Here is a 24,749-nt window from a genome sequence, read left to right as displayed (position 1 = left end):
CTGAGTAGGTGTCTTCCTTTCTCACCAAAGACGGAAGCAGATCCACATTGCGAAATGTCGTGTCCTCTATTACCTAAAATTCCGGACGATGTAAAAAGTCCAAAATCCCAGTAATTCTGTGAGCCACAATTTTGTAACGAAATGAGTGTCTTAGCATGAAACATTAAATGTCACAAAATTTGAGGTGTACCTCGCATCTGGGACCCACCATCATTTCCATAAAAAGGGGGAAACATTTCGAGGACCGTGATGCAAGACGCCGGCCGACATTTAGGCCTACATCCCGGAACGACCCTGCAGATGGAACCAGTATATTGCTCCGAAAATTCTGAAAATTTGTACCGGATTACACGGGGTCACGTCCTAGAAGACAGTCATGGCGGCAAGGCGTCCCATGGCTGCAGATGCTGCTTATCAATGAGGTGCCTACGTCACACTAGCTGCCTTGACCTGGCGCGGGGCATCTCAGAGCTATATCGCGCCCCACAGAACGGAGTGTGACTGTGCCCGAGCTGTGTGCTTATCCCCGAGGGAACACCGGAGGTTAGTAACTCCCAGTGAATTACATTCACCGATGAACTGATACAGCAAAATTGTAAGTACTCGTGCATGTACATAGCTGGCGCGATTGAACTCGGGTAATGCTTGCTACCATTCAATCCAGAACCCTTTGTCTTCTTGTCTGCTGTCTAAAAGCATAAAAATTAGAATATACAATACTTTAATCTTGCCTGTGGTTCTGTATAGGTGTGAAACTTGGTCTCTGACATTAAGCGAGGAACATGGACTGAGGGTGTTAGAGAACAGGGTAAAAGGTAAAGTTGTCCCTGTGCTTACCTAATTAAGCACTACGCCATGAAGGCGAATGGGGGAGTGGATGTATAGATCCACATTTTCTTGACCTCAGCACTAGCTAGAGATATGTGGTCAGCTTCACGCCCCGGCGTGATCCCCGGGGAAAGAGCCCGCGGTACCTGTTGGATAGGAGGCTGGATGGACCCCAGAGCAGGTTTGGACGACATGAAGTGAAAAATCTTGACCCTACCGGGACTCCAACGCCAACCCCGCGGTCATCCAGCCAGTAACTAGTCGCTATACCGACTACGCTATCCTGGCTCCCTTGAGAACAGGAGAATATTTGGACCAAAAAGAGATGAAGCGACAGGAGACTGGAGAAAACTGCATAATGAGGGGCTTCATAACTTGTACTCTTCTCCAAGTATAATTAGAATGATCAAGTTAAGGCAAATGAGATGGATAGGGCATGTAGGACGAATGGGGGACAAGCGGAATGCATATATGATGCCGGTGGGAAACCAGAAGGAAAGAGACCACTGGGAAGACCAAGATATGTGTGTGGACAATATTAAAATGGATCTTAGATAGGATGGGATGGTATGGACTGGATTGGTCTGGCTCAGGATATGGACCAGTGGAGGGCTCTTGTGAACACTGTAATGAACCTTTGGGTTCCATAAAATGCTGGGAAATTCTTGAGTAGCTGCAGAATTGACGGCTCCTCAAGAAGGGCGCAGCTCCGTGAGCGAGTGATGTCGCTTCTACTCGCTCTCTGAACACGACCAATTTACCTGTCTCGTACTTCGGAGCTGTCCTGCGCCAGATGTTTCGCGATTTATTGTCCCTTCAGACTAATTCCTGAATAATAACTCAAATTTGGCCACGACCGCTTCCTTCGACAAAACTTCCCATCATTCGACGCTGGATATGGTGAGCTACTGACAGCGTCGTTGAATAACCTGAAAATAAGTTAACCACATTGTTAAAATAAGAACCCCCCCCCCCAGTGATGGTAGCGTCGAGACCCTGTTGTGTACAACTGTGAAGTAACGTGCCACACAGCAAGGACTGGATAGGAAGGAAATGTAGCACGAATGGGTAAGATAAGATATATTTGCAGCTTTTGTGACATTCTGAACAACTTGAGAGAAATAAGAGAGAAGGGTGTGAACTGGATTGAACTGGCTTAGGATACAAGGACCAGTGGTGGGCTCTTATGAACAAGGTAATGAACATTTGTATTTCATAATCGTCTGGAGATCTGATGAAACGCTAAGCGATTAGAAGCTTTTCAGGCCTACGGTGTTCAGTAAATGCAAGAATGTCACGATTACGCCGTTTAGTAACTGGACCGACTGTAATTCGCAGGTTTCGGGTTACCATAGCAACAGTGGTAACCGTACTATTGAATTTTTGAGCTTTGGAATATATATAGTACAGTCTGACACAAATTGTTCTTGTGTTATTTCTTTTACGACGCTTTCCGTGCCTAGATTATATAGGCGTCGGATGGTAGGGTGACGAATGTTACTACACCGGCATCTGTATTGAGGAACTGAGGAAAATCCCTGTCATGATAGTCGGTGGCCCGGCTGAGATTAGAACCCAGGACCTCCAGAATACGGCAGCTCGCTCGGCACAAATTGCTTGCAGGATAGCACGCAGTGTGTACGTCGGATAGCCAAAGACATTACTGAAAGCTGGTATGCCCTGCTTATCGAGGTGCAGAATCCGCAGAAGATTTATTCAGATGCAAATTCCACAGCAGAGTTATTGAGGTGCAGATTCCACAGAAGAGTTATTGAGGTGCAGATTCCGCAGCAGGGTTATTGAGGTGCAGATTCCGTAGAAGAGTTATTGAGGTGCAGATTCCACAGCAGAGTTATTGAGGTGCAGATTCCACTGCAGTTATTGAGGTGCAGATTCCACAGCAGTTACTGAGGTGCAAATTCCACAGCAGAGTTATTGAGTTGCAGATTCCGCTGCAGAGGTTTTGAGGTGCAGATTCCACAGCAGAGTTATTCAGGTCAGATTCCGCAGAAGAGTTATCGAGGTGCAAATTCCACAGCAGAGTTATTGAGGTGCAGATTCCACAGCGAAGTTATTCAGGTGCAGATTCCGCAGAAGACACGTATATATTGAGGTGAAGATTCCACAGCAAAGTTACTGAGGTGCAGATTCCACAGCAGTTACTCAGGTGCAAATTCCACAGCAGAGTTATTCAGGTCAGATTCCGCAGAAGAGTTATTGAGGTGCAAATTCCGCAGAAGAGTTATTGAGGTGCAGATTCCACAGCAGAGTTACTGAGGTGCAGATTCCACAGCAGAGTTATTCAGGTGCAGATTCCGCAGAAGACACGCACATATTGAGGGGCAAATTCCACAGCAGAGTTATCAAGGTGCAGGGATTTATATACTCATTCGTGACGTTAAAAGCGCATTCAGAGAATTGCAAGGCAGTTGAACATGAACTGAGTCACAGGCCGTTCGGAACAGCTCGGAGCATGCAGAATGTCAACAAATCTGTGTAAACCGGCAGAAAACTGCAGGTTTCCGGTCTTATTATTGCCACGCCTTTTTGTTTGTTCGTTTGCAGACGCTACCAGTGGCTCAGATTACGTAACATTACATGATTAGTGAATAATGAATTGGGAAGAATCTGTAAGGAAGGAGTTCCTCCCGAGTACCAAACAGCAGTGCTGCCCTCTGCCACGACTTTTTTATTCTCGAGGTTTCTGCTATTCATCAGCATTTCACCATCGATATCTTGGTCTTCATAAACTGCTAAAGATTTGGTGTTATAAAAGCAGGCTTACCAAACGAAATATAAAACGTAAGTGACGTGTAGACATTGTGTGTTCACAGAGGATGGAAAGTATTACCAGTGCACATATGGACACGGGTTTGGGGGATTCACTAATGGAGCCACAACAAACACAGGCCCAGAGTACCAACTTAAACATGGAGGTGAGATGCATGCTTACCAACTATTGAGTCTGAAAGAAGTTCGTAAACAAGCAGAGAAATAGGTGTGGAGTAGTCATCCTTTAAAGCACAGCAGTGAATATGATAGAAAAACTGTTAAGTTTGCTTTGAAGACCTGCTTATATATGTTTTTCAGAATAACCCCGTTTACTTCCTGGTCTACATAATGGAGTCCTGGGATATATGAAATGAATTTTTAAGTATTAGGCCTTATAAAAACGAATTTCGGGCTTCACAGTGTTAGGGCACAGACATAGGAACTGATAGAGTAGTACCTCACGAAATTCTCACTAATTGGGAGCGAAACCTTGTACGAATTAATGGAAGTCAGAATTATAGAATTGCTACTAAAATACGTTCAGGGAGGTCATGAAACGGAACTTCGTTATGTATTTTTAGGCAAACAACTTTATTTTGAAACTCAGGTTGCATATCATAAAATAAATTTACTTGTCCTAAAATGTAAAATTGTTAGTTTTTGTAAAAATATTTTAGACAGTGGCAATCTGATCATCAAGGTCTAATTCGCAAAAAAATAGGTTATCTGAATTATCACAAATTTCGATTTAGTGAGGTTTCGCCGTATTTCCTTACGATTCGCTTCAGGTCTATAGATCTGGTCAGTCTGCGGAGAAGTGAGCGGTTAGAAACAGCTCAATTTAGTAGCCAAGTATGCAGGCTCTGTGAACACAGAAATGCAGACATTTAAAAATGTTTTCCTAAGGTGGTACCGTGGCCAAGTTGGCCACGTCTGAGTGGAACAGTGGGTGGCAACATACACACGTTTCACTGTATTCGGATCAACAGGAACGGTTTTACAATTCAAAACTCGTTCAATTCTTCATTTTACATTCCTCCGCGTTTCAGGACGACATGAGGCCCAACTCTTTTGAGAAGTGGACGAAAATGTCCGTTTGGCGCAGTGGGGGGTGCAAGAAAGTTTGCTGAACACTTAAATTTAAGCCGATTAAGCCTATATTTCATCATAGCCCTAAAGTAGTCTGGATGGAAGAATAATTTTTAAAATAATTTGTTTTTATTTTGTCGTATTCTTTTTCAAATTTTGATGTTTTCCAAAATCCAATGGGGTGGGGAGAGGGCAGATGTCTGGGCTGCCCTTCGCCGCCGGCGCCCAGGTCTGTACAGTCTAGACTGATGAATTCTGTTCCCAGGTCTACCTATTAACGCATCAGTTCCTGGTGTTGCTGGTCACGGTATCTCTAGCAGTTGTATCGGGGTTTGAAACTGACGAGGATAAGCAACGAACTCAAGACCAAGAAGCGAAGGCACGGAAGTACCTGCAGGATCTAGAAGATGAGTTCAACAGGAGGGCCAACATGGCGTCTCTGGTCAGATGGGCGTATGCAACCAACATAACAGAACAGAATCTGAAAGCCCAGGTAAGGTAATGCGATAAGTTTACTGATGTTAGATCTGAAGGTATGACACCGACGTTTCGGAGGAAAATGGTGCCTCCGTCTGAAGATTGAGCCAAGCAAGTTAGCAGGCCGGAAGTAAACCTGAGTTGTTGGTTCTCTTCTGGGCTGTAAAATGATATGTGGCACAAATGATCAGGTCTGCAGTTATCCGTTCCAGTTCAGTTTATATTTGAATCAAGAGTCACGTGATTCTGCTTCTGTAGGTCGGGTTTCACGACGGTTCTCCTTCTGTCCCCCTCTGTCCCTCTGGTTTAGGCAAATCTTGAGAAATCTATCAATGTGCTGTGACGTCATCATTCAATTTTCTTCTGTATATTGATCGTCTAAATATTTATTTATTAGGAGCCGGGTTGGCTCAGTCAGTATAGCGACTGGCTATGGACTGGACGACCGAGGGATCTGCGTTCGAGTTCGGTAAATTCAAGAATGTTCTCTTCTCCAAATCGTGCAGATCACCTCTGGGGTCCACCCAACCTCCTATCCAATGGGTACCGAGGGCAAAGCGGCCGGGCCGCGAATGTGACCACTTACCTCCAACTAGTGCTGAAGCAAAGAAAATGTGGATCTATATATCTAGTCCCCCATACGCCTTCATGGCGTAGTGCTTAATTAGTTAAGCACAGGAAATTTAACTTTTTACGTATTTATTCCTTTCCTTCTTTATTAATTAATTTATTTCTTTGAGTTTATCCGTTTATTTACTTAATTATGTATTTCAATAATTTTTATTCCTTTATGAAAGTACTTAATCGATTTTTTAAATGTTTCGCTTCTCCCGCGTTAGAGTAACTGTAGACGGGGGCCGCGCCATAGCTCAGGCGGTTACTCGCTGGCTTCCCACCGCGGCGGCCCGGGGTCTGGTCAAGTGGGATTTGTGGTGTACAAAGTGGCACTGGGGCAGGTTTTCTCCGAGCACTTCAGTTTCCCTTACCAATCTTCATTCCACCAAATTCTCCATCATCATAATCACCCAGGACAGGCTACAATAGGCCATTCAGTGGCCGCCGTGCCGAGTGAACTCAGTTGGACTCCAACACCCACTAAGCGAATTAAAAAAAAATTAAACTGTAGACGGGGTTTGGACTGTTGAATAGGGCTTACTCACCACTTACAGTTGGTCACTACAAGTAACTATAGCATTATCGCTGTTTCCGCACTATACAGTACACTAGAGCACGCAGTCTAGTGTTCTCAGTCTATTACTAGACTTTTCCTGGTAACGCTTCCAACAATGGTCATTCCTCTGCCTCCGGCTCAAGTCCTCTCTTCACAGACTCCCGTACAGATTCCGAGAACTGACAGAAGTAAGCTCAAGTCAAAGTCAAAGTCACATTGCGATTGACGGCCAGTCAGACAGTAAGCCTTGGTGTCGAGCCCCATCTGGGATCATGACCAGATATTAATTATTACCATTTGACAGTTACGGTCTTATTTTTGTGGGGCGCCTTCTCTGACGAGAGGACGGGTCTGTCCTTTGCATATGCTGTTGGCCCTTGCCAGCGCGGTCTTTCTCGGGTCCAAGTCCCTTGGGACTCGCGACCATATTTTATTGTCACAGATTTCAGACTTCCCTTTTCGTCGCCTCCTACGACTCGCAAAGTCACGGTGGAGGTATTCGACCCCGCCTCCACACGGGTTAGAAGTAAGCTGTAACCTTGTCCTGCTTATAAGCTGTCAGCACGGACCACGTATGAAACATAGCTTTTCCATTGTTGTAGTCCAACTATTGACTTATTAAGAATCTGCTACCTAGCAACGAGCCTTGTATTTGTTTCATGGGAATGTGTTCAGTGAGCCGCTGTCCAGAAGCGACCCTGGCGTATCTGCCCATCTAGCGGTCGTCGCATAGTAAGGGTCCTATACGCTACAATATATTTAACTATGTACCTACTTCTTGATTTATTTGCTTTTGGTTCATTTAGGAACATTTTAAGTATGATTAGTCAATAACGAACTTGAAAGGATATAGAAGAGCTCGTGGAGATAGCCTTAGTATCCCACTTTAGACTAGCATAACTGAGGAAACCCATGAGTAGCCTGTCAGGATAGCCGACCTCCAGGCCGAAGTCGAACCCGGGATGTCCGGAAAAGGAGCAGGATTGCAATCCACTTGACAGTGATATTCAGTTTCTCCGCCGTGGCAGCGTGCTCTGAAATTTGATGAATAAATGATTAGTTTTACCCTGAAGATGGATGCAGTATGTTCACCAGCTAGCGGACTTGCAACATTGACTCGTTCAGCGATTCCATCAACACCGCGAACACAGCAGGGGCAAGTCTGACAGCGTCGCGACGCCTGTTGTGCTCTGGGATGTGATGCCGTGTAGTTTGGTGGGTGTGTGCCAATGTTTGGAGGAACCTGTCGCGACCATCTTCATGGTTCGATTTTACTTATTTGTGGTTCATGCAGCGGCGCTCCCCAGACAGCGTCGGGTGGTGGAATTACAGTGAATAATGAATTGGAAAGAATGTGGAAGGAAAAGCCCATAACCTAATTCGAGACATTATTCTGGCATTCCTTCGAGGTACTGCGGAAAATCGCGATAAGCCTGTCATGACAGCCAGTAGTCCTTCCGAGGTTTGAACCTGCTACCTCGCTGATAAGTTACAAGTCATGAAAGCTACATTTTGAACTGACTTGGCCAGTATCAAGGCTGAAATGAAAATGCACGCAGTATGATCCCCCGAAAAGTCAGTAAGCATCTACCCGAATACTCGGCGTTACACCCAAGAACAGCCCAATCTGAAACACAAATTGTGGGTTTAGGGACTAAAATTGTAGAGACATTCACGAAGTCATATCTCTTTATATTCAGACAGTGCTTTTCTGGGTGGTGACACCGTGTAGTTTTGTAGGCAGATACGGTCATAAAAACAAGCTATCTCAATTCGAGGCGAACTGTTTTGGGTAAGCACTTGTCCCGGTTATGTGAACAGACTGCCACTCATCAGTCTTCTTACTGGCACGGATTTGGCCCCTTAGTTTAACCCCCCCCCCAGTTGGTCCAAATCACCAAGTTTCATGTGTCCGCCTAAAAACAAGACGGTGTTATATTTCGAAGGCCACAATTTTAAGAATCGCCATGGTGTCAGATCTCAATGCTTTAACCCTACTTCAATTGTCCCGCAGTTGGCTGTCATGGACGCAGATGCCAGGTTTGTCAAGGACCAGTGGCTGGAGACGATCAAGTACCCCTGGACCACGTACAAGGACCCTGACCTCCGCCGACAGTTCCAGAAGCACTCCGTGCTGGGCTACGCGGCCCTCGAAAGAGAAAAATTCGGAAAGGTACTAGCAACACCGATATTATCTTAAAAAAGTATGATTACTTCTTCTGAATATTTCTGACAGTGATAAGGTAAATGTAAAGGTTCCCCTGTATTTAATTAAGCACCACGCCATGAATCCGTATGGGGAATTGAGGCATAGATACACATATTATTAACCTCGGCAAAGTTAAGTTCAATGGTCAGTTTCACGCCCCGGCTGCTTTACTTCAGTGGAAGAAACCCCAAGTACCCATTGGATAGGAAACTGTGGGGAGGGGGCAGAGTCAGTGCGGACGCTGTGGAGAAATACTGCTTATGCTGGGAATAGAATCCCTAATGCTCGGCCGTCACTGTTGTGACCGAGCTATCTTGGCTCCGCTCTCATGATACCGTGCGGTAGTACTGTTCAGCGGTATGTTTCACACTGTCCACTGTTCCACCCTCTTCAGTCCATAATATTATGAAATTTTCCTTAAAGCCTGTGTCAGCAAGAAGCAAGGAAACCTATCCCGCTGGACCCCTTCTGCAGAGGTAGTCTCAGAGCCTGGACCTGCCACCTCATGAAGGGAACAGAACCAGCTTCCGAAACGTTTTCGTTTCAAAAAACTGGGACGATGGGCGAAGTCCATTTCTGTTCTCTGGCGCCAACTGCCGTTGCATCAGACATTCGTGACTCCGCTCTGCTCTTGCAGCAGACACTTGTGAGTCCGCTCTGATCTTGCAGCAGACACTTGTGACTCCGCTCTGCTCTTGCAGCAGACACTTGTGACTCCGCTCTGCTCTTGCAGCAGACACTTGTGAGTCCGCTCTGATCTTGCAGCAGACATCTGTGAGTCCGCTCTGATCTTGCAGCAGACATTTGTGACTCCGATCTTATCTTGCAGCAGACATTTGTGACTCCGCTCGCAGTTGGAGTCATAGCTCAGGCAGGACCTGGGTTCTCACAGCGGAGTTCCGGGTTCACTCCCAGTTCACCACGTAAGATTAGTGATGGACGAAATGGCAATAGAATGAGATTTCCAGATTCTTTTTGATTTTCCTCTGTTAATCAACATTCCACTATTGCACGATACTCTTCTATCACCTCCCCCTGAGGTGTGCGATAGTCCTGACAGGCAGCACAGTATCACAACCTCAGTCTTTCATCTGGGGGCTTCATCTCTAACCCTACACTTGGCGGGTTGTATAATAAGGGAGTTGGTCTTCTAATTAGTATAATAATTCGTACTCCTACGCACAGATTAATCTCAGAATTTATCTTGAAAATCCTACAGAACTACTTATGTATAGACTATTCAACCGCCGTGACGGAGCCATAAGGTCCAGTGACGAGTGACAGTCAACCGTACATGTTGTGCAGTTTACATGCCTCAGCGTTTCATAGCCTCGCACACGCCAGGTCAGAGAAGCGGATAGGTTCACCGTTCCACTACAGGCCTGAAACAGCTTTCATTCATTCGTCCCAGTGAGGGAGACACAGAACGTGGTCTTGTTCCCAGTGCACGAGGATCCATTTTCACATGACCTCAATCGAGAGGAACGGATCCAGAATCGTGTTCGGGAGGTACTCGGTTCGGTTCTTGGTCGGGACACCGGCTATCCTGACTGAGATTTTACTGCTATTCCTCAGTCCCTCCAGGCACCTAGATTAGGAAACGACCATTTCCTTCCAAATCGTTCCGAGTTCACCAATCAAAGAAAGTATGTAGTGCAGATAATAAGAGCGTTCTAAAATAACCCACCGTAACATGACCTAAGTTCTAAACCAGAATTCCTCACTGCCGGAGTCAGAGTCAGAGTCAGAGTCACTTCACGACTGGCGGTCTGCCGTCAATCAGTTCGTCTTGGCGCCAAGCCCCTTGAAACTCACGACCAGATTTTTTCGACTTAAATCTTGCGGTCATAGTCCTTATGTAACATCTCTGACGAGAGGATGGTTCTGAAATTTGCAATTTTTGCTGGTCCTCGCCAGTGCAGCATTCTCGGGTCAATATTTTACTGTCTCAGATTCGAAACTCCCTCAACCTGGTGGAACACCCCAGGAACAGGGTGGTCCGGTTATACCCCCAGGTACTGGGCTCCTTTTTCGTCGCCTCCTACGACACGCAGGGCTACGGTGGAGGAATTCGAACCCGTCTCCACGCGGACTTCCCACCGCCACTAAACCATGCAAATTGTTTATAGTGAATTAGGAAGGATCAAAGGCCAGGAGAAAGAACCAGGACATTCATCGCAGTGACGAGGCTACGAGGGCAGGGTTGGTGTGTGCGATCGAACCTGGGTGACAGGCAGGGCATTATCACAGGGTCACCCTTTTCAGAGGAGGCAAGTTTAAGTGTCTTAAAAGAAGCAGCCATGGGATCGAACCCGTGACCTCCTCGACAGGATGAGTTTGCAGTTCCGATAGCCAGTACTAAGCAACGTTCATGGCGTATCACGAAATTTGGTATATATCTGTCCTATACTGATTCCAAAATTATGGGTATCTTAAGGTCATTATTTGGAATGTGTTTTCTGTTGCAGTACATGCAACTGATGTCTGATATGTACTCCACATACAGCAAGGCCAAGATCTGCGGCTACAGGAAGCCCAAGAAATGTGACCTCAGTTTGGAACCAGGTTACATTAGCTCAACATGTTTGCATGTACTGTAGTGTACGCTGCTCCTTGCAAATCAGATTCTAAGCGTGAGAGGGCGAAGCAAGTAGCTACATAGAGTTGCCTTTACAAGGGCATAAAGGCTGCTCCCTTTCGCACGTTTCAGTCTACATCTACATGTACACCTCTAACATACTATTTACACAATCATTTCTGTGATTGATTCTCACTGTACATAAAGGGTTAAATATGACAAATATGACCTCAGAATTTCGCATCGCGTCCATGTTTGTAATTAAGGATACAACAATGTGGGATGTGACGCCGTGTAGTGTGGTCTGAACACAGAATTTTGCTATTTCATTCACTTACATTTTTTACTTGTTTCAGCATCCGAGGATAATGCGACCGGAGCATGATGCTGGCCACTCACCTCCATCTATTGCCAAGGTTAAGAGTACCCGGATCTGTACCCCCGCCCTTCCCCGTACATGTTCATGGTACGGCGCTTAATTAAGCACAACTTTGCCGTTACCTGATTCTTTTCCTCGTTGTGTTCCTCCGAAACGTCAGCGTAGTTTCAAAAATATTACACGGCATCACATCCTCCTGTAACACAGTTATATGCACCAAACAAAACCCCACACACTCGGCCAAAATTATTTAATTATTTATCATAATTAAAACACATAATCAGCGACTTCTCGGTTTGTACATCTAACAAAATATTGTGTTGCTGAAATCAAGGAAGATGAGATGGGTAAGATAGGCAGCGAGCATGGAAACGAAAGAAATTCAAGGAAATATCTTTGAGAAAAACATCAAAGAAAGAGACAGATTGGAAGAGACGTGAAGGTTCGCTTAGTGGGGGGTGCAATCCACCTGGATCCATTCGGCACGGCGGCCACCGATTGGCCTATTGTAGCCTGCCACGGGTGAATTTGGTAGAATGAAGATTGGCAGGGGAAACCGAAGTACTCGGAGAAAACCTGCCCAAATGCCACTTTGTCCACCACAATTCCCACTTGACCAGACACGGGCTTGAACCCAGGCCGCCGCCAGCAACTAATCGCTTGAGCTATGGTGCGGCCCTGATGTGGAGGTTAATATTAATATTGATCTTAAAGAAACAGCATATGATGGTGTGGACTGGTTTCATCTAGATCAGGAAAGGTAATATTGGTGGGCTCTTGTGAATAAGGTAATGAACTTACAGGTTCCCTAGCTAGCTCACCGACTATGGGGAGACTAGGTGCACTTTATGTTATTAACATTATTTATGAGTTGGGCGCGCGGTAGCGTAGTCGGTTGAAGCACTGTGCTACAAGCCGGAAGGTCGCGGGTTCCGATGAGATCATTGGATTTTTCAATTTATCTAATCCTTCCAACCGCACTATGGTCCTGGGTTCGACTCAGCCTCTAACAGAAATGAGTACTAGGAACTTTCCAAGGGCTAATGGGCGGCCTGCGCGTAAGGCTCACAACCTCACCGCCATTTGTGAGCCAACTGTCTAGAAAATGTGGGAGCCTCGACGTCTCACAACCATATGGCCCCCCCCCAAGGCCTCTTACAGGGACAGCTTTACTTAACCGCACCGACATCTGCGAGCCAATTGTCTAGAAAATGTGGGAGCCTCCACGTCTCATAACGCTATGGACCTCCACAGCCGGTTCCAGGGATAGCTTTACTTAACCTCACCGCCGTCTGTGAATCGACTGTCTAGAAAATGTGGGAGCCTCGACGTCTCATAACCCTATGGACCTCCACAGCCGGTTCCAGGGATAGCTTTACTTAACCTCACCGCCGTCTGTGAATCGACTGTCTAGAAAATGTGGGAGCCTCGACGTCTCACAACCCTATGGGCCTCCATAGTCTCTTATAGGGATAGCTTTACTTAACCTCACCGTCATCTGTGAGCCGATTGTCTAGAGAAAATGTGGGAGCCTCGACGTCTCACACAATCCTATAGGCCTTCACGGCCTGTTGCAGGGATACCTGTACTTAACCTCACCGCCATTTGTGAGCCGACTGTCTAGAAAATGTGGGAGCCTCGACGTCTCACACAATCCTATAGGCCTTCACGGCCTGTTGCAGGGATAGCTGTACTTAATCTCACCGCCATCTGTGAGCCGACTGTCTAGAAAATGTGGGAGCCTCGACGTATCACAACCCTGTGGGCCTTCACGGCCTGTGACAGGGATTGCTTTACCTTTTATACCCATACATGACATAATGCAAGGAGTTGCGAGCATAACTGTTGTAACGTACGTTCCTACTAGACAGATTCTGTCGGACATAACCTCAAAGTTATGCGATTAACTCAACGAAAACAATGTGATTAGCCGTGCCATAGCTCAGGCAGTTAGGTTCTGGCTTCTCACTACAGATGCCCGGGTTCAATCCCCGGCCATGTCAAGCGGGATTTGAGGTGGAAAAATGGTACTTTGGTGGCTTTTCCTCGAAGTACTTCGTCTTTCCTGCCAATTCTAAATTTCATCAAATTTGTTCCTCGCTCATTTACCATCATATCTTCTACTATATATAGTCTCGAAACCGACAGCATTGTGAAATAAGCAACCTATAGAAAGAAAAGGTGAGACGACCTCGCTAGTGATTTCATAGGTCAGAACAGAACATCTCATGATCGCAGTACCCAGTCACCTCGGACACACAGAAACAGCTTCCCTCTTTCTTGAAGAACTGTGCATATGCAACTCCCTTCCCTTACTCATGGAGCTGCGTCCTTCTTGAGGAGCCGCCAATTGTGCAGACACTCAAGTACTTCCCAGTATTTTATGGAACCCGAAGGTTCATTACCGTGTTCACAAGAGCCCCCCAACTGGTCTCTATCCTGAGCCAGATCAATCCAATCCATCCCATCCCATTCTGTCTCTCTAAGATCCATTTTAATATTTTCCACCCACCTATGCCTTAGTCTTCACAGTGGTCTCTTTCCTTCTGACTTTCCCACCAATATCCTATATGCATTCCTCGCCTCCCCCATTCGTGCTACATGCACTGCCCACCTCATCCTCCTTGACTTGATCATTCTAATTATACTCGCAACTCCCCTTTACAATTTAAATGTCTTTAAAGGCGCCCCAACACGAGAAACCCTGCGCAGAGTTACAGGTTGTGTTCTAATTACGGTGTTAACGGCACCGGCACTCCCAGACAGAGAGACATGACTTGACATGGCAGCTTTGTTGAACAGATTTGGTGGAGATCCTGAGGACAAGCAGAGACCCTGACGAGCTCAAGCACGTATGGGTGGAATGGAGGAAAGTGTCCGGTGAGAAATGTCGAAGGATGTTCGAACACTACGTAGCTCTCAGCAATGAAGCCGCCACACTCAACAGTGAGTACCACTTCGCACACCTGCGGGACCCTCAGCATGGCAGGGGCTCAAACTTGGATAGCGTCGAAGTGATTGCTTTAGAGGGAAAGGTTTACAGTCCTCGAAGAGACTTGCACTGCTTTACGACAGTAGCCAATTCTTCATTGCCTCTTGTCTCCACCTCTTCAGGTTCAGCTCTCGTAAATCATTCTCTGCTTCTTCTAGTCATCTCAGTCTGGACTTCCTTACAGTTCCTATACCTTCCGGCTTGCATTTAAACCATTTACTGGCCACTCCGCACAGTTTACCACCCACTCCGTACAGTTTACCAGCCACTCCATACCGTTTACTAGCCACTCCGCACACTTTACCAGCCACTTCGTACTGTTTACCAGCCACTCCGCACCGTTTGCTAGCCATCCCTTGTGATCGGCTCTAATCAAATTCTCCAGCATTTCGAACTTCTACAAGAAGAGAAGTTTCACTCGCTTTATTATGCTATTAAAACGTACATAGAAATAATGTCACGTGATTGAGTGACTATAGATGGGGTTTGGATTGATAACCGGAATTACTGAATTCCGCAATAACAAGTAATTATAACCATTTCACTAATTCATCCACTCTAAAGTTCACTAGACCACACACTTAAGTCTTCTAAGTCTGCTGTCTTCACTAGAAGTTGCTTGGTACCGGCTTTCAACAGTGGACGTTCCCCTTTTTCTGGGTTCCCGAACTACCCCGTGCCGCAGCTGCCAGCTTCTACCAGCAACAGCTCACAAGGACTGAACCGCAGCGATCCTCTAATTCACTCACCAACCATATCCACTGACTGTGCTGCTTATAACATCTTGGCACGCACCGCATAGAAAACACCGTTCCTCCGTTGCTGTTTAATTGTCGCCGTAGAAGTATTCTTGTTGGTGGACCCGTTACTTATTAACGTTGTTGTATAGTTACTAATTTCATGGTCGTTGCCTAACAACGGGTCTACATGACACAATACAAAGAAATTTAGCGCCAGAAAGGGAGAAACGAAGTTCATTCGCTAACACTGGGCCAACAGCCTGACCTTGAAGCACATAAACCGGATCTGTGTTGCAGACTTCACAGACAACGCCGAGTACTGGTTAAAGGACTACGAGTCCCCTGACTTCCGGGACCAAGTAGCACGCCTGTGGGACCAGGTGCGGCCTCTATACCTGCAGCTACACGCTTACGTCAGGAGGAAACTGAGGGAAACTTACGGCGAGAAACTCGTCACGGCCCGTGGGCCCATACCGGCACATCTTCTCGGTAAGAAACTTCACGCCTGGCTTACTCAGTTTCATTGTGATGTGCACGAGCATGCGCACAGCTGTTGTGTCAGTCCATGTTACACCACCTAAGCTTAAGCTCACTGACACTGCGCCCGATTAACGTTGTCCTTATGTTTACGCCTCAGGTAACATGTGGTCTCAGACTTGGAACAACATTCTGGACATCTCCACACCCTACCCTGACAAGGAAGCTGTAGATGTCACTCCTCAGATGCAAAAGCAGGTAAAACACGTTAGTTGCCTCTATATGGCGATCAGCTATGTCAGTATGAAGTGCATTTGGAACGCTGCGTGTCTGTTCTCGTCGCCAGCCAGGATCCGGGAATCAACGTTACATAAAGGTACAGGAAGAGCTGCGTAATAGGATTACATTCCCTAATGATGAAGGCATAAACAACCTACGAAACACTGATAATTCACACCGTAATAATACAGCCGACTGCCCTAAAAGATTAATTTTATTCAGTCACCATGAATTCTTCAAAACTTATATTTCCCCCTTTCATTGTAGGTAACGAAACGGCATAGACTGAGGATGTTTCAGGATAGGCGTTGAGGAGAATATTTGGACCGAAGAGGGATGAAATGACAGGAGGTTGGAGAAAACTGCATAATGAGGAGCTTCATAACTTGTTCTCTTCTCCAAGTATAATTAGAATGACGAAGTCAAGGAGGATGAGATGGGCAGGGCATGTAGCACGAATGATAGAGATAGAGGATATTGGTGGGAAAGCCAGAAGGAAAGAGATCATTAGGAAGATCAAGGTGTAGGTGGCTGGATTATATTAAAATGGATCTTACAGAAATAGGATGGGGTGGTATGGACTGGATTGATCTGGCTCAGGATAGGGACCAGTGACGGGCTCCTGTGAACAAGGTAATGAACATTCTGGTTCCATAAAATACTGCAAAATTCTTGAGCAGCGGCACAACTGCGCTTAATAGTCGTTACAAAGGAAAATTCTGCCTCCTTCATCAGAGTAAAACAGATCCGGTTTGGAAAAGAGGTAAGATAAATGGGTCACGGAGAACGGGGCTGTCAATCAGAGACAGGTTGCGGGAACGGGAAATGTGACTTGGGAACCGTGCGCCCTGAAATGGGCTGAAGGACGGGAGGAATGATTAGCCAATTACAAAAGAGTCGGTGGGTGGGAGTTGTGTCCCTTGACATCAGGCCATCTTCTCTTGACCTTGCGCAGGGATACACGCCTGTCAAAATGTTCAGACTGGCCGAGGAATTCTTCACGTCACTGAACCTGAGCGCGATGCCACAGAGCTTCTGGGAGCGCTCCATCCTGCAGAAGCCAGAGGGCAGAGAACTCATCTGTCACGCCTCCGCCTGGGACTTCCACGACGGCAAGGACTTCAGGTAACTAAACTGCTGTCACACCTGTCGACATTTGTGTTACGCTAATTTAATTCATCTGCAATGTCTTACATGTATGAGTGACTATAGACGGGCTTCGGATTGGTAATTGGATTTATCTGAACACTTAGAGATCGTAACCACAAGTAAGTATGGCTCTGTCTCTAGTTCACACACTCACACTATACTATATACTAAGTTTTCCAAATTTCTTTTCACTAACCTTTTCCTGATAACGGAACCTAACAATGTCCAGTGCTTACGTTCTTACTGGCTGGCGAATGTCTCACAACTTACTAAACTCTAAACTTGTCCCACTTATTAAGAATCTGTTGCCTATCAGTGGCTGTTGTTTCGTTGTTTGTTTCGTGGTCGTTACCCAGTAACGGGTCTACACGCTACAATATGTATGTTACTTACGTAACCAATGGAACTGGGAGCTTTCGTTCGGCAACAGTTCTCCATTCTACGAAACGAGCATATCATATTATTAAAACAGTATTTTGGCCACTAGTATCCTATAGTTCCAATAATTCGTGGTTTTTCTGCTCTATAGTCTATGATAGCGTCGATAAAAGTTTTTCAAACGAAAGCTCCAGAGAGAAACAAAACAAAAAGACTTTTCCCATAATTCTTACCGGAATATACGAACGGCATATTACTCTTACGCTATGCATGCATTTCCTAACGTGTTCTGTGTTACCCTGTGTAGGGAGAGACCATTGCACGGTGCTGATCTGTTATCCAAAAGAATCACCTCAAATATCTTAAGCGGTTCATAATGACAGAATAGATTTCGAATTATGACAGGCCAGAAGACCTAATATGGCCGATCACAGTGGCCACGAGGTCTAAGGCATGAACACTGGGATCGTGCGTTCGAATCCCGCTCAAGGCATGGATGTTTGTGTACGCGTTTATTATGTGTGTTCTACAGCATGTAGGTAGCGGCATTTCGACAGGTTGATCCCCCGTCCAAGGAGTCCTACCGTCTGTGTATAGGTTTATGAAATTGAGAAAGTAGCCAAAGTTCAATAAAAGGACTTCAGAGGAGATAGATACATAGATAAGGTTCTTAATATGGGGCACAAAAGAGAATATTAAGTCATTACTTTCCAGGATCAAGCAGTGTACCAGAGTTGTCATGGACCATCTGTTCGCTGTTCACCACGAGATGGGGCATGTCCAGTATTTCATTCAATACAGAGACCAGCCGGTTGCCTACAAGGACGGCGCGAATCCAGGTATTCAGTAGCACAGGGAACGTCTCCATCTTGTGTGATGGCTCTAGTCAGTGGCAAGTACACGTTGTGACATTTATAGCTGTACAGAATTCAACTAAATTCGTGCTCTACGTCAAGAATCTTGGCTCGCAATAAGATCTGCAGTCTGGAAAACGAAACAAATGAATACTCGTACAGTATGTGTCTTCCCTCAGACAGAACCTGGCATATGGCAACCTTCATACACGATTTCCGAACATAAAGAACACTTTAGTACAGATATCTGAACCATATCAATACAGTTTAACCATCCTAATATGTAAGTAAGGGCAAAAAAGCGGCCTCCGTAGTCTAGGGGTAACGTTCCCACCTCATGACTCAAGGTACGCGGGTTCAAACCCGGCGGAGGTCGTGGGATTTTTAAGGGCGGAAAAATTCAGGGAACAAGTCCTCCGGGAAGGACTTTAAGCCGTGGGTCCCGTGTCGTAGCTTTACGGCACGTAAAAGAACCTCATGCCTCAAGGAGGTCTCTGAGCCAAATTACAAGGACGTTTCCCGCCCAACAATAGTCTCTAACGCCTCTGGTAGATGGGGAAAGCATCTAGATACTGCTGAGCCAGTAGAGGCCGAACTCGATGGCTGAGTCGGGACTGATGGCACGCACCAGTATCGGTAGGGTATAGAGACTGGTAGAATATCACAGGGGGACGTACAATAGACCACTGGTCGCGGGGCATGGGGAAACCCACCCCCTCCAATAATAATAATAAATAATAATAATAAGGGCAAAAAAGGTAAAGCTATCCCTGAGACAGGCCGTGGAGGACCATAGGCTTGTGAGACGTCGAAGTTCCCACATTTTCTAGACAGTCGACTCACAGATGGTGAGGTCAGCCCTAAGCTCCAGACAGCCAACCTTTAGCCCCAGGAAGATTTCCTGGTACTCATTTCTGTTAGAGACTGAGTCGACCCCAGGGCCATAGTGCGCTGGAAGGATTAGGTCAATTGAAAAAAAAAATCCAATGACCTCATCGGGACTTGAACCCGCGACCTTCGGCTTGTAGCATAGTTCCTCAACCAACTACGCTACCGTGTACCCAAACCATCCTAATATACTTCTATATGATGAAAAATGTTAATACGTAAGTGTGTACACCGTGTTAATACGAGTATTTCAGACACTTAACCTATCTTAAAACAAAATACTTAAGCCATATTAATAAAGATATTTATTTAAACTACCTCGGTACAGATACTTAAAACGATTATAATAATAAAATTTTAACCCGTTAATTTTTATCGGTTATTTAAAATTTCTAATAAATAAAAATGTAGTAGACAGGGGGGTAATATTAAAATGGATATTAAAGAAATAGGGTGATAGGTTTTGATAGGATCAGCTGACTTGGGATGGGAACCAGTGGCGCACTCTCAGAACACGGTAATGAACCTATGGGTTCCACGAAAGCCTAAGAATTTCTTAGTTTTTTATACATAGTGTTCCATGAGGAAAGGTCAGTATTCCGGGAGGTCACAGTGCTGGCCATTCTAAGCAAAATAGTGTGTACATACATGTGTCCTATTCCGAACGGTTTCCGAGATAGAGCTGTTTCACTCTACTGTTCACTATACATTGTACAGACGAGCAACACGCCATGTCCTCACACGAGTTGCAAACTGCATTTATGTTGACGGTGGAATTTTCGAAAATGTATTATACTGGGTAAACTGTAGCGACTTTGTCCCTTGAACAATAAAGACCGGTATTAGAAACAGTACGTAATATCTCTTTCTTATCAGCAGTTTTGGAACTGTACAGTGAAACAGCTCTATCTCGGAAACCGTTCGGAATGGGGAACATGTACATATACACTTTCCTCCTCACGATGACCCTTCTTTCCGTATACGAATACATACAACCGCAAGACTGGACATGGAGTAGCCAATAGGCGGACATCTGCAGTTGCTTTACTAAGCAGGGCCGTGCCATAGCTCAGGCTCACGTTCGAGCCCGGATCTGGTCTTGAGGGAGTTGTGGTGAATGAAGTGGCACTGGAACAGGTTTTCTGTGAACATTTCGGTTTGCCGTACAGATTCTTCTTCCACCGGCTGCTCCACATTCATCATCATCATCATCTATCACCCGGGGCTGGTACAGCAGGCCAGTCGAGGCCGACGTGCCGAGTGGACTCAGCCTCAATCCACTAATTAAAAAAAAAAAGAACTTTACTATGCGTTTTGTTACACTGTTCGTTGTTGTTTATTTAACGACGCTACCAATAAATAGCTCGACCGCCTCTGTGGTATAGTAGTCAAAGTTCCTGGTCCCGGGTTAGATTCCCGACGCTACCAAATTTTCTGAGAAGTAGTGGTTCTGGAACGGTTTCCACTCAGACTCGTGATAATAATTGAGGAGCTATTTGAAGGAAATGGCGGCTCCGGTCTAGAGAACCGAGATTAACGGTCGTGGTGATCCGTTGCGCTGACCACGTGTTACCTTCTATCCGCAAAGGTTGGCACTAACATCGCCGACAAGTTGCGGTCGCTCGGTCAGTATAGTTCGCTTGCGAACTACAGGCCACGGAGTTTGTTTTTTGTTTTGTATTTTTTTAAATAGATCAGACTACATAGTGTCGAATGTTAGGATTGTTAGTGAATAATGAATTTAATAGATCGTGGCCTAATTTATGACACTATTCAAGAATTATACTGTGACTGAGGAAAAGCACGAAGAACCTCAGTCATGTTAATTAGAACGAATTACCTCGCAGATGAGAACTGTTACGACTCGAGCCAGCTGGGCTTGGTATTGTATAACAAAACGAAAGTTCGAGGAGTGGTTTGTGAATGTTTGTCAGTTCACTTCTCACGTAACCGTTGTTTTCAGGTTTCCACGAGGCGGTGGGTGATCTGATAGCCCTGTCAGTGCTAACGCCCAAACACCTGCGACAGATCGGTCTGCTGGAAGGCGACGTGTCGGCAGCTCAAGATTACGAGGCAACCATCAACTATCTATACCATCAGGGGCTGCAGAAAATAGCGTTTCTTCCCTTTGCCTACGTCACAGATCTGTGGAGATGGGACGTTTTCAAGGGCAAGATTACAAGCGACAAATACAATTGTGAATGGTGGAGGCTCAGGTTTGTGTAGCAAAGACATTTTCAAGGTAACATATTGGTCAACTGATTGTGACCAGAGACGGGGTTTGAACTGGTAATCGGATTTACTGGACACTTAGCAGAACGTAACTACAACTAGCTACGACAGTCTCCCTGAGTTACACACTCCAAAGATCACAGTAAACTACAGTATACATAAAGTTTCCTCAGTCTTCATTAGCCGTTGCTTGGTAGATGCTTCTAGCAGCGGAAGTTCGCCTTCGTCTGGGTTACGAACCGACCCCGGCCTCAGCTACCAGCTTCTCACTTGTCACAACTGCAACTCTCAACTGACTCAGCCATCAAGTTAAGGTCAAAGGGTCAAAGTTATGTTACGACCGATGATCTTCGTGGCAAGCCCCCATCTGGGGCCCAAGACCAGACAGTTGTAGGTTTGTTCATGTGGTGTGACTTCTCTGACGAGAGGATGGAACTCTCCTTTACAATTGCTGCTGGTCCTTGATAGAGTAGTCATTCTCCGGTCCGAGTCCCGAGGGGCTAGATTTTAGTTTCTCACATTCGAGATTTACCCAACCCAGATGGCCAGATCCCTGTACTTATATCCCCCAGTTACCCCAGACACTGGTTTTCCTACGACTCGTAGGCCTATGTTGGAGGTATTCGAACCCGCCCACACACGGGGCTGGATACAACTATATCTCCCATACATAAAAAGGTAAAGCTATCCCTATAACAGGCCTTGGAGGCCCATAGGGTTGTGAGACGTCGAGGCTCCCACATTTTCTAGACACTCGGCTCAGAGATGGCAGTGAGGGTGTCAGCTTTACTCGCCTGCCGCACTTTACCCCCAGGAAAGATTCCTGGTACTCATTTCTGTTAGAGGCTGAGTCGATCCAAGGGACATTATGCGGCTGGAAGGATTAGGTAACTGAAAAATCCAGTGACCTCATCGGGAATTGAACCCGCGACCTTCCGGTTTGTAGCATGGCGCCTCAACCAACAACTGAACTATTAGTCCTCTTTAATAGTATAACCTAGACACGGACAACACAAACTTTAATTGGCGCAAGTAAGGAGGCTGGTCTAGAAGTAAACAGAAAAAACTAAGTATATGTTGCTGTTTAGTCACCAAAATGCAGGACAAAATTATGACATAAAGATAGGTAACATACTTTTTGAAAATGTGACACAGTTCAGATATTTGGAAACGACGATAACAAATCAAAACCTGATTCAGGAGGAAATTAAGAGGAGATTGAACTCCGGTAATGCTTGCTACCATTCAGTCCAGAACCTTTTGTCTTCTCGTCTGCTGTCCAAATACATAAAAATTAGAATATACAAAACTATAATTTTGCCTGTGGTTCTGTCTGCATGTGTGAAACTTGGTCTCTGACATTAAGGGAGGAACACAGACTGTGGGTGTTTGAGAACAGGGTGTTGAGGAGAATATTTGGACCGAAGAGAGATGAAGTGACAGGAGGTCGGAGAAAACTGCACAATGTGGAGCTTCATAACTTGTACTCTTCTCCAAGCATAAGGAGGATGAGGTGGGCAGGGCATGTAGCACGAATGGGGGAGACTAGGAATGCATATAGGCTATTTGTGGGAAAGCCAGAAAGAAAGAGACCACTGGGAAGACAAAGGCGTAGGTGGGTGGCCGATATTAAAATGGATCTTAGAGAGATAGGATGGGATGGGATGGTATGGTATGGATTGGATTGGTCTGGCTCAAGATATGGACCAGTGGAAGGCTTTTGTGAACACGGTAATGAACCTTCGGGTTCCATAAAATGCTGGGAAATTCTTGAGTAGCTTCAGAATTTGCCGCTCCTCAAGAAGGGCTCGGCTCCACAAGTAAGTAAGTAAGTAAGACACGGACCGCACAGACAACGTCTCTTCCATTACTGCGTGTTCTCTCGTTGACGGGGAGATGACGTGTCCACAGGGCTGTTCCCTAGTAACGGCTATTGTACTGTCGCCTGTTTATACAGTTGTTACTTGACAGTGGGTCTACATGTCACAATACACTTTAGGCAAAACTGAAGATTTCAAATGTTGCAGTAGTAAGTGGTATATATTGTTACCACTGAGCACTAAAGCAATAGAATCTTTTGGCACTCATGGCTCTCTTCGGATATTTCGTCGCACTGGAATTAGAAGTGAGAAATCAGATTTATGATAAAAGTGCGCCTGTCTTCTAAATAGCGGCGTTTATTGTACAAGACGTATAAAGTTATCCTCGTTACGAACAGGAATTTAATAAGTTTATACAAATTCATGTTTTATTTTATACAACCGTTCTTCTCTTCGGTACGCTGGTGTACCGCGGCACACCGGTTGAGAACTACTTCCTTAATGGGCTAATGTCGTGCTTGCTAACGACGAAACGTCATGAACTACTGAAAACTTCGGGATTTTTTTTTTGACAGGCCTTAAACTGAAAGTTATCGTCGTCTGGATTGTAACGTGAGGTATATCGGAGAGAACCTGACGTTTCGGAGGAACATATCACTTCCATCTTCACGTTAGAAGAGTACGTCAAGCAAGAAAGCAATAATAGGCAGGTGGCATCTTACGTGTTTTACTCTTCGATTCTGAATGTAAAGACGAAATGTTCCTCCGAAACGTCGGTTGATATATACACGGTGTCACATACCAGAAGACCGAAATCTTCATTCCTTACCGTGTTGAAAAAAGTCTGCAAATGGCCCTTATCATAAGCCAACTTAATCCATTCACGATTCCTCACTTTGTTTCTTTAAGATCCGATGTCATCTTTCCATCCACCCCTAGGTCTCTCAAGTTATCTCTTTCCTTCGGTTTTCCCTTTACATACGAGGGCGATGGCGAAATCTATACAGCAACTGTTTTGTGGTATAACGCCGTGTAATACATGGAAAGTCGACCGACGTTTCGGAGGAACATATCGTCTCCATCTTCAGGGTCAATTATTTCGAGCAAGATACAAGCGTGAGAGCAGGTGTGGCAAGGTGGCCGCCTGCTATCTCGCTAGTTCATAACCACCGCTGTAGAGGCCTGAGACGCAGCAATTGTTGTGTTTTCCAGAGAGGATTATCAAGGGATTGACCCGCCAGTGCACAGAACAGAGGAAGACTTTGACCCGGGAGCAAAGTTCCACGTGGCGGCCAGTGTTCCGTACATCAGGTGAGTGTTGTATAGTCTGTTAAGGGGCCCATACACGTACGAGTTTGGCTCGCGAGTCCGGCTCGGCGAGGAGCTGGGCTCCGATTAATTTCATCACACGCGTATGAGCGTGGCGTCCCACACAGG

General features: G+C 45.7%; 2 protein-coding genes across 2 annotated transcripts in view; one reads left to right on the top strand and one right to left on the bottom strand.

Annotated features, from left to right (window-relative positions):
- Positions 1-24,749, bottom strand: part of LOC111865323 (eukaryotic translation initiation factor 4 gamma 1-like) — a 34,088-nt gene that overhangs the window by 7,783 nt on the left and 1,556 nt on the right. The gene's annotated exons all lie outside the window — the stretch shown is intronic.
- LOC111865333 (angiotensin-converting enzyme-like) overlaps positions 469-24,749 on the top strand; it is a gene marked incomplete in the record, with an annotated part of 27,480 nt that continues 3,199 nt past the window's right edge. The window contains 12 exon segments of the mRNA XM_023853250.2: positions 469-543; positions 3,663-3,764; positions 4,955-5,182; positions 8,352-8,510; positions 11,015-11,111; positions 14,306-14,449; positions 15,533-15,724; positions 15,873-15,970; positions 16,947-17,116; positions 18,233-18,357; positions 21,224-21,476; positions 24,525-24,623. Of these exon segments, the coding sequence (XP_023709018.2) occupies positions 3,666-3,764; positions 4,955-5,182; positions 8,352-8,510; positions 11,015-11,111; positions 14,306-14,449; positions 15,533-15,724; positions 15,873-15,970; positions 16,947-17,116; positions 18,233-18,357; positions 21,224-21,476; positions 24,525-24,623 (1,664 nt within the window).

This window comes from Cryptotermes secundus, unplaced genomic scaffold, assembly GCF_002891405.2.
Source record: "Cryptotermes secundus unplaced genomic scaffold, Csec_1.0 scaffold17, whole genome shotgun sequence".
In the NCBI taxonomy this organism is placed as follows: Eukaryota; Metazoa; Arthropoda; class Insecta; order Blattodea; family Kalotermitidae; genus Cryptotermes; species Cryptotermes secundus.
The sequence above is the reverse complement of the archived record's forward strand: the minus strand, read 5'-3'. Positions and strand labels throughout refer to the sequence as shown.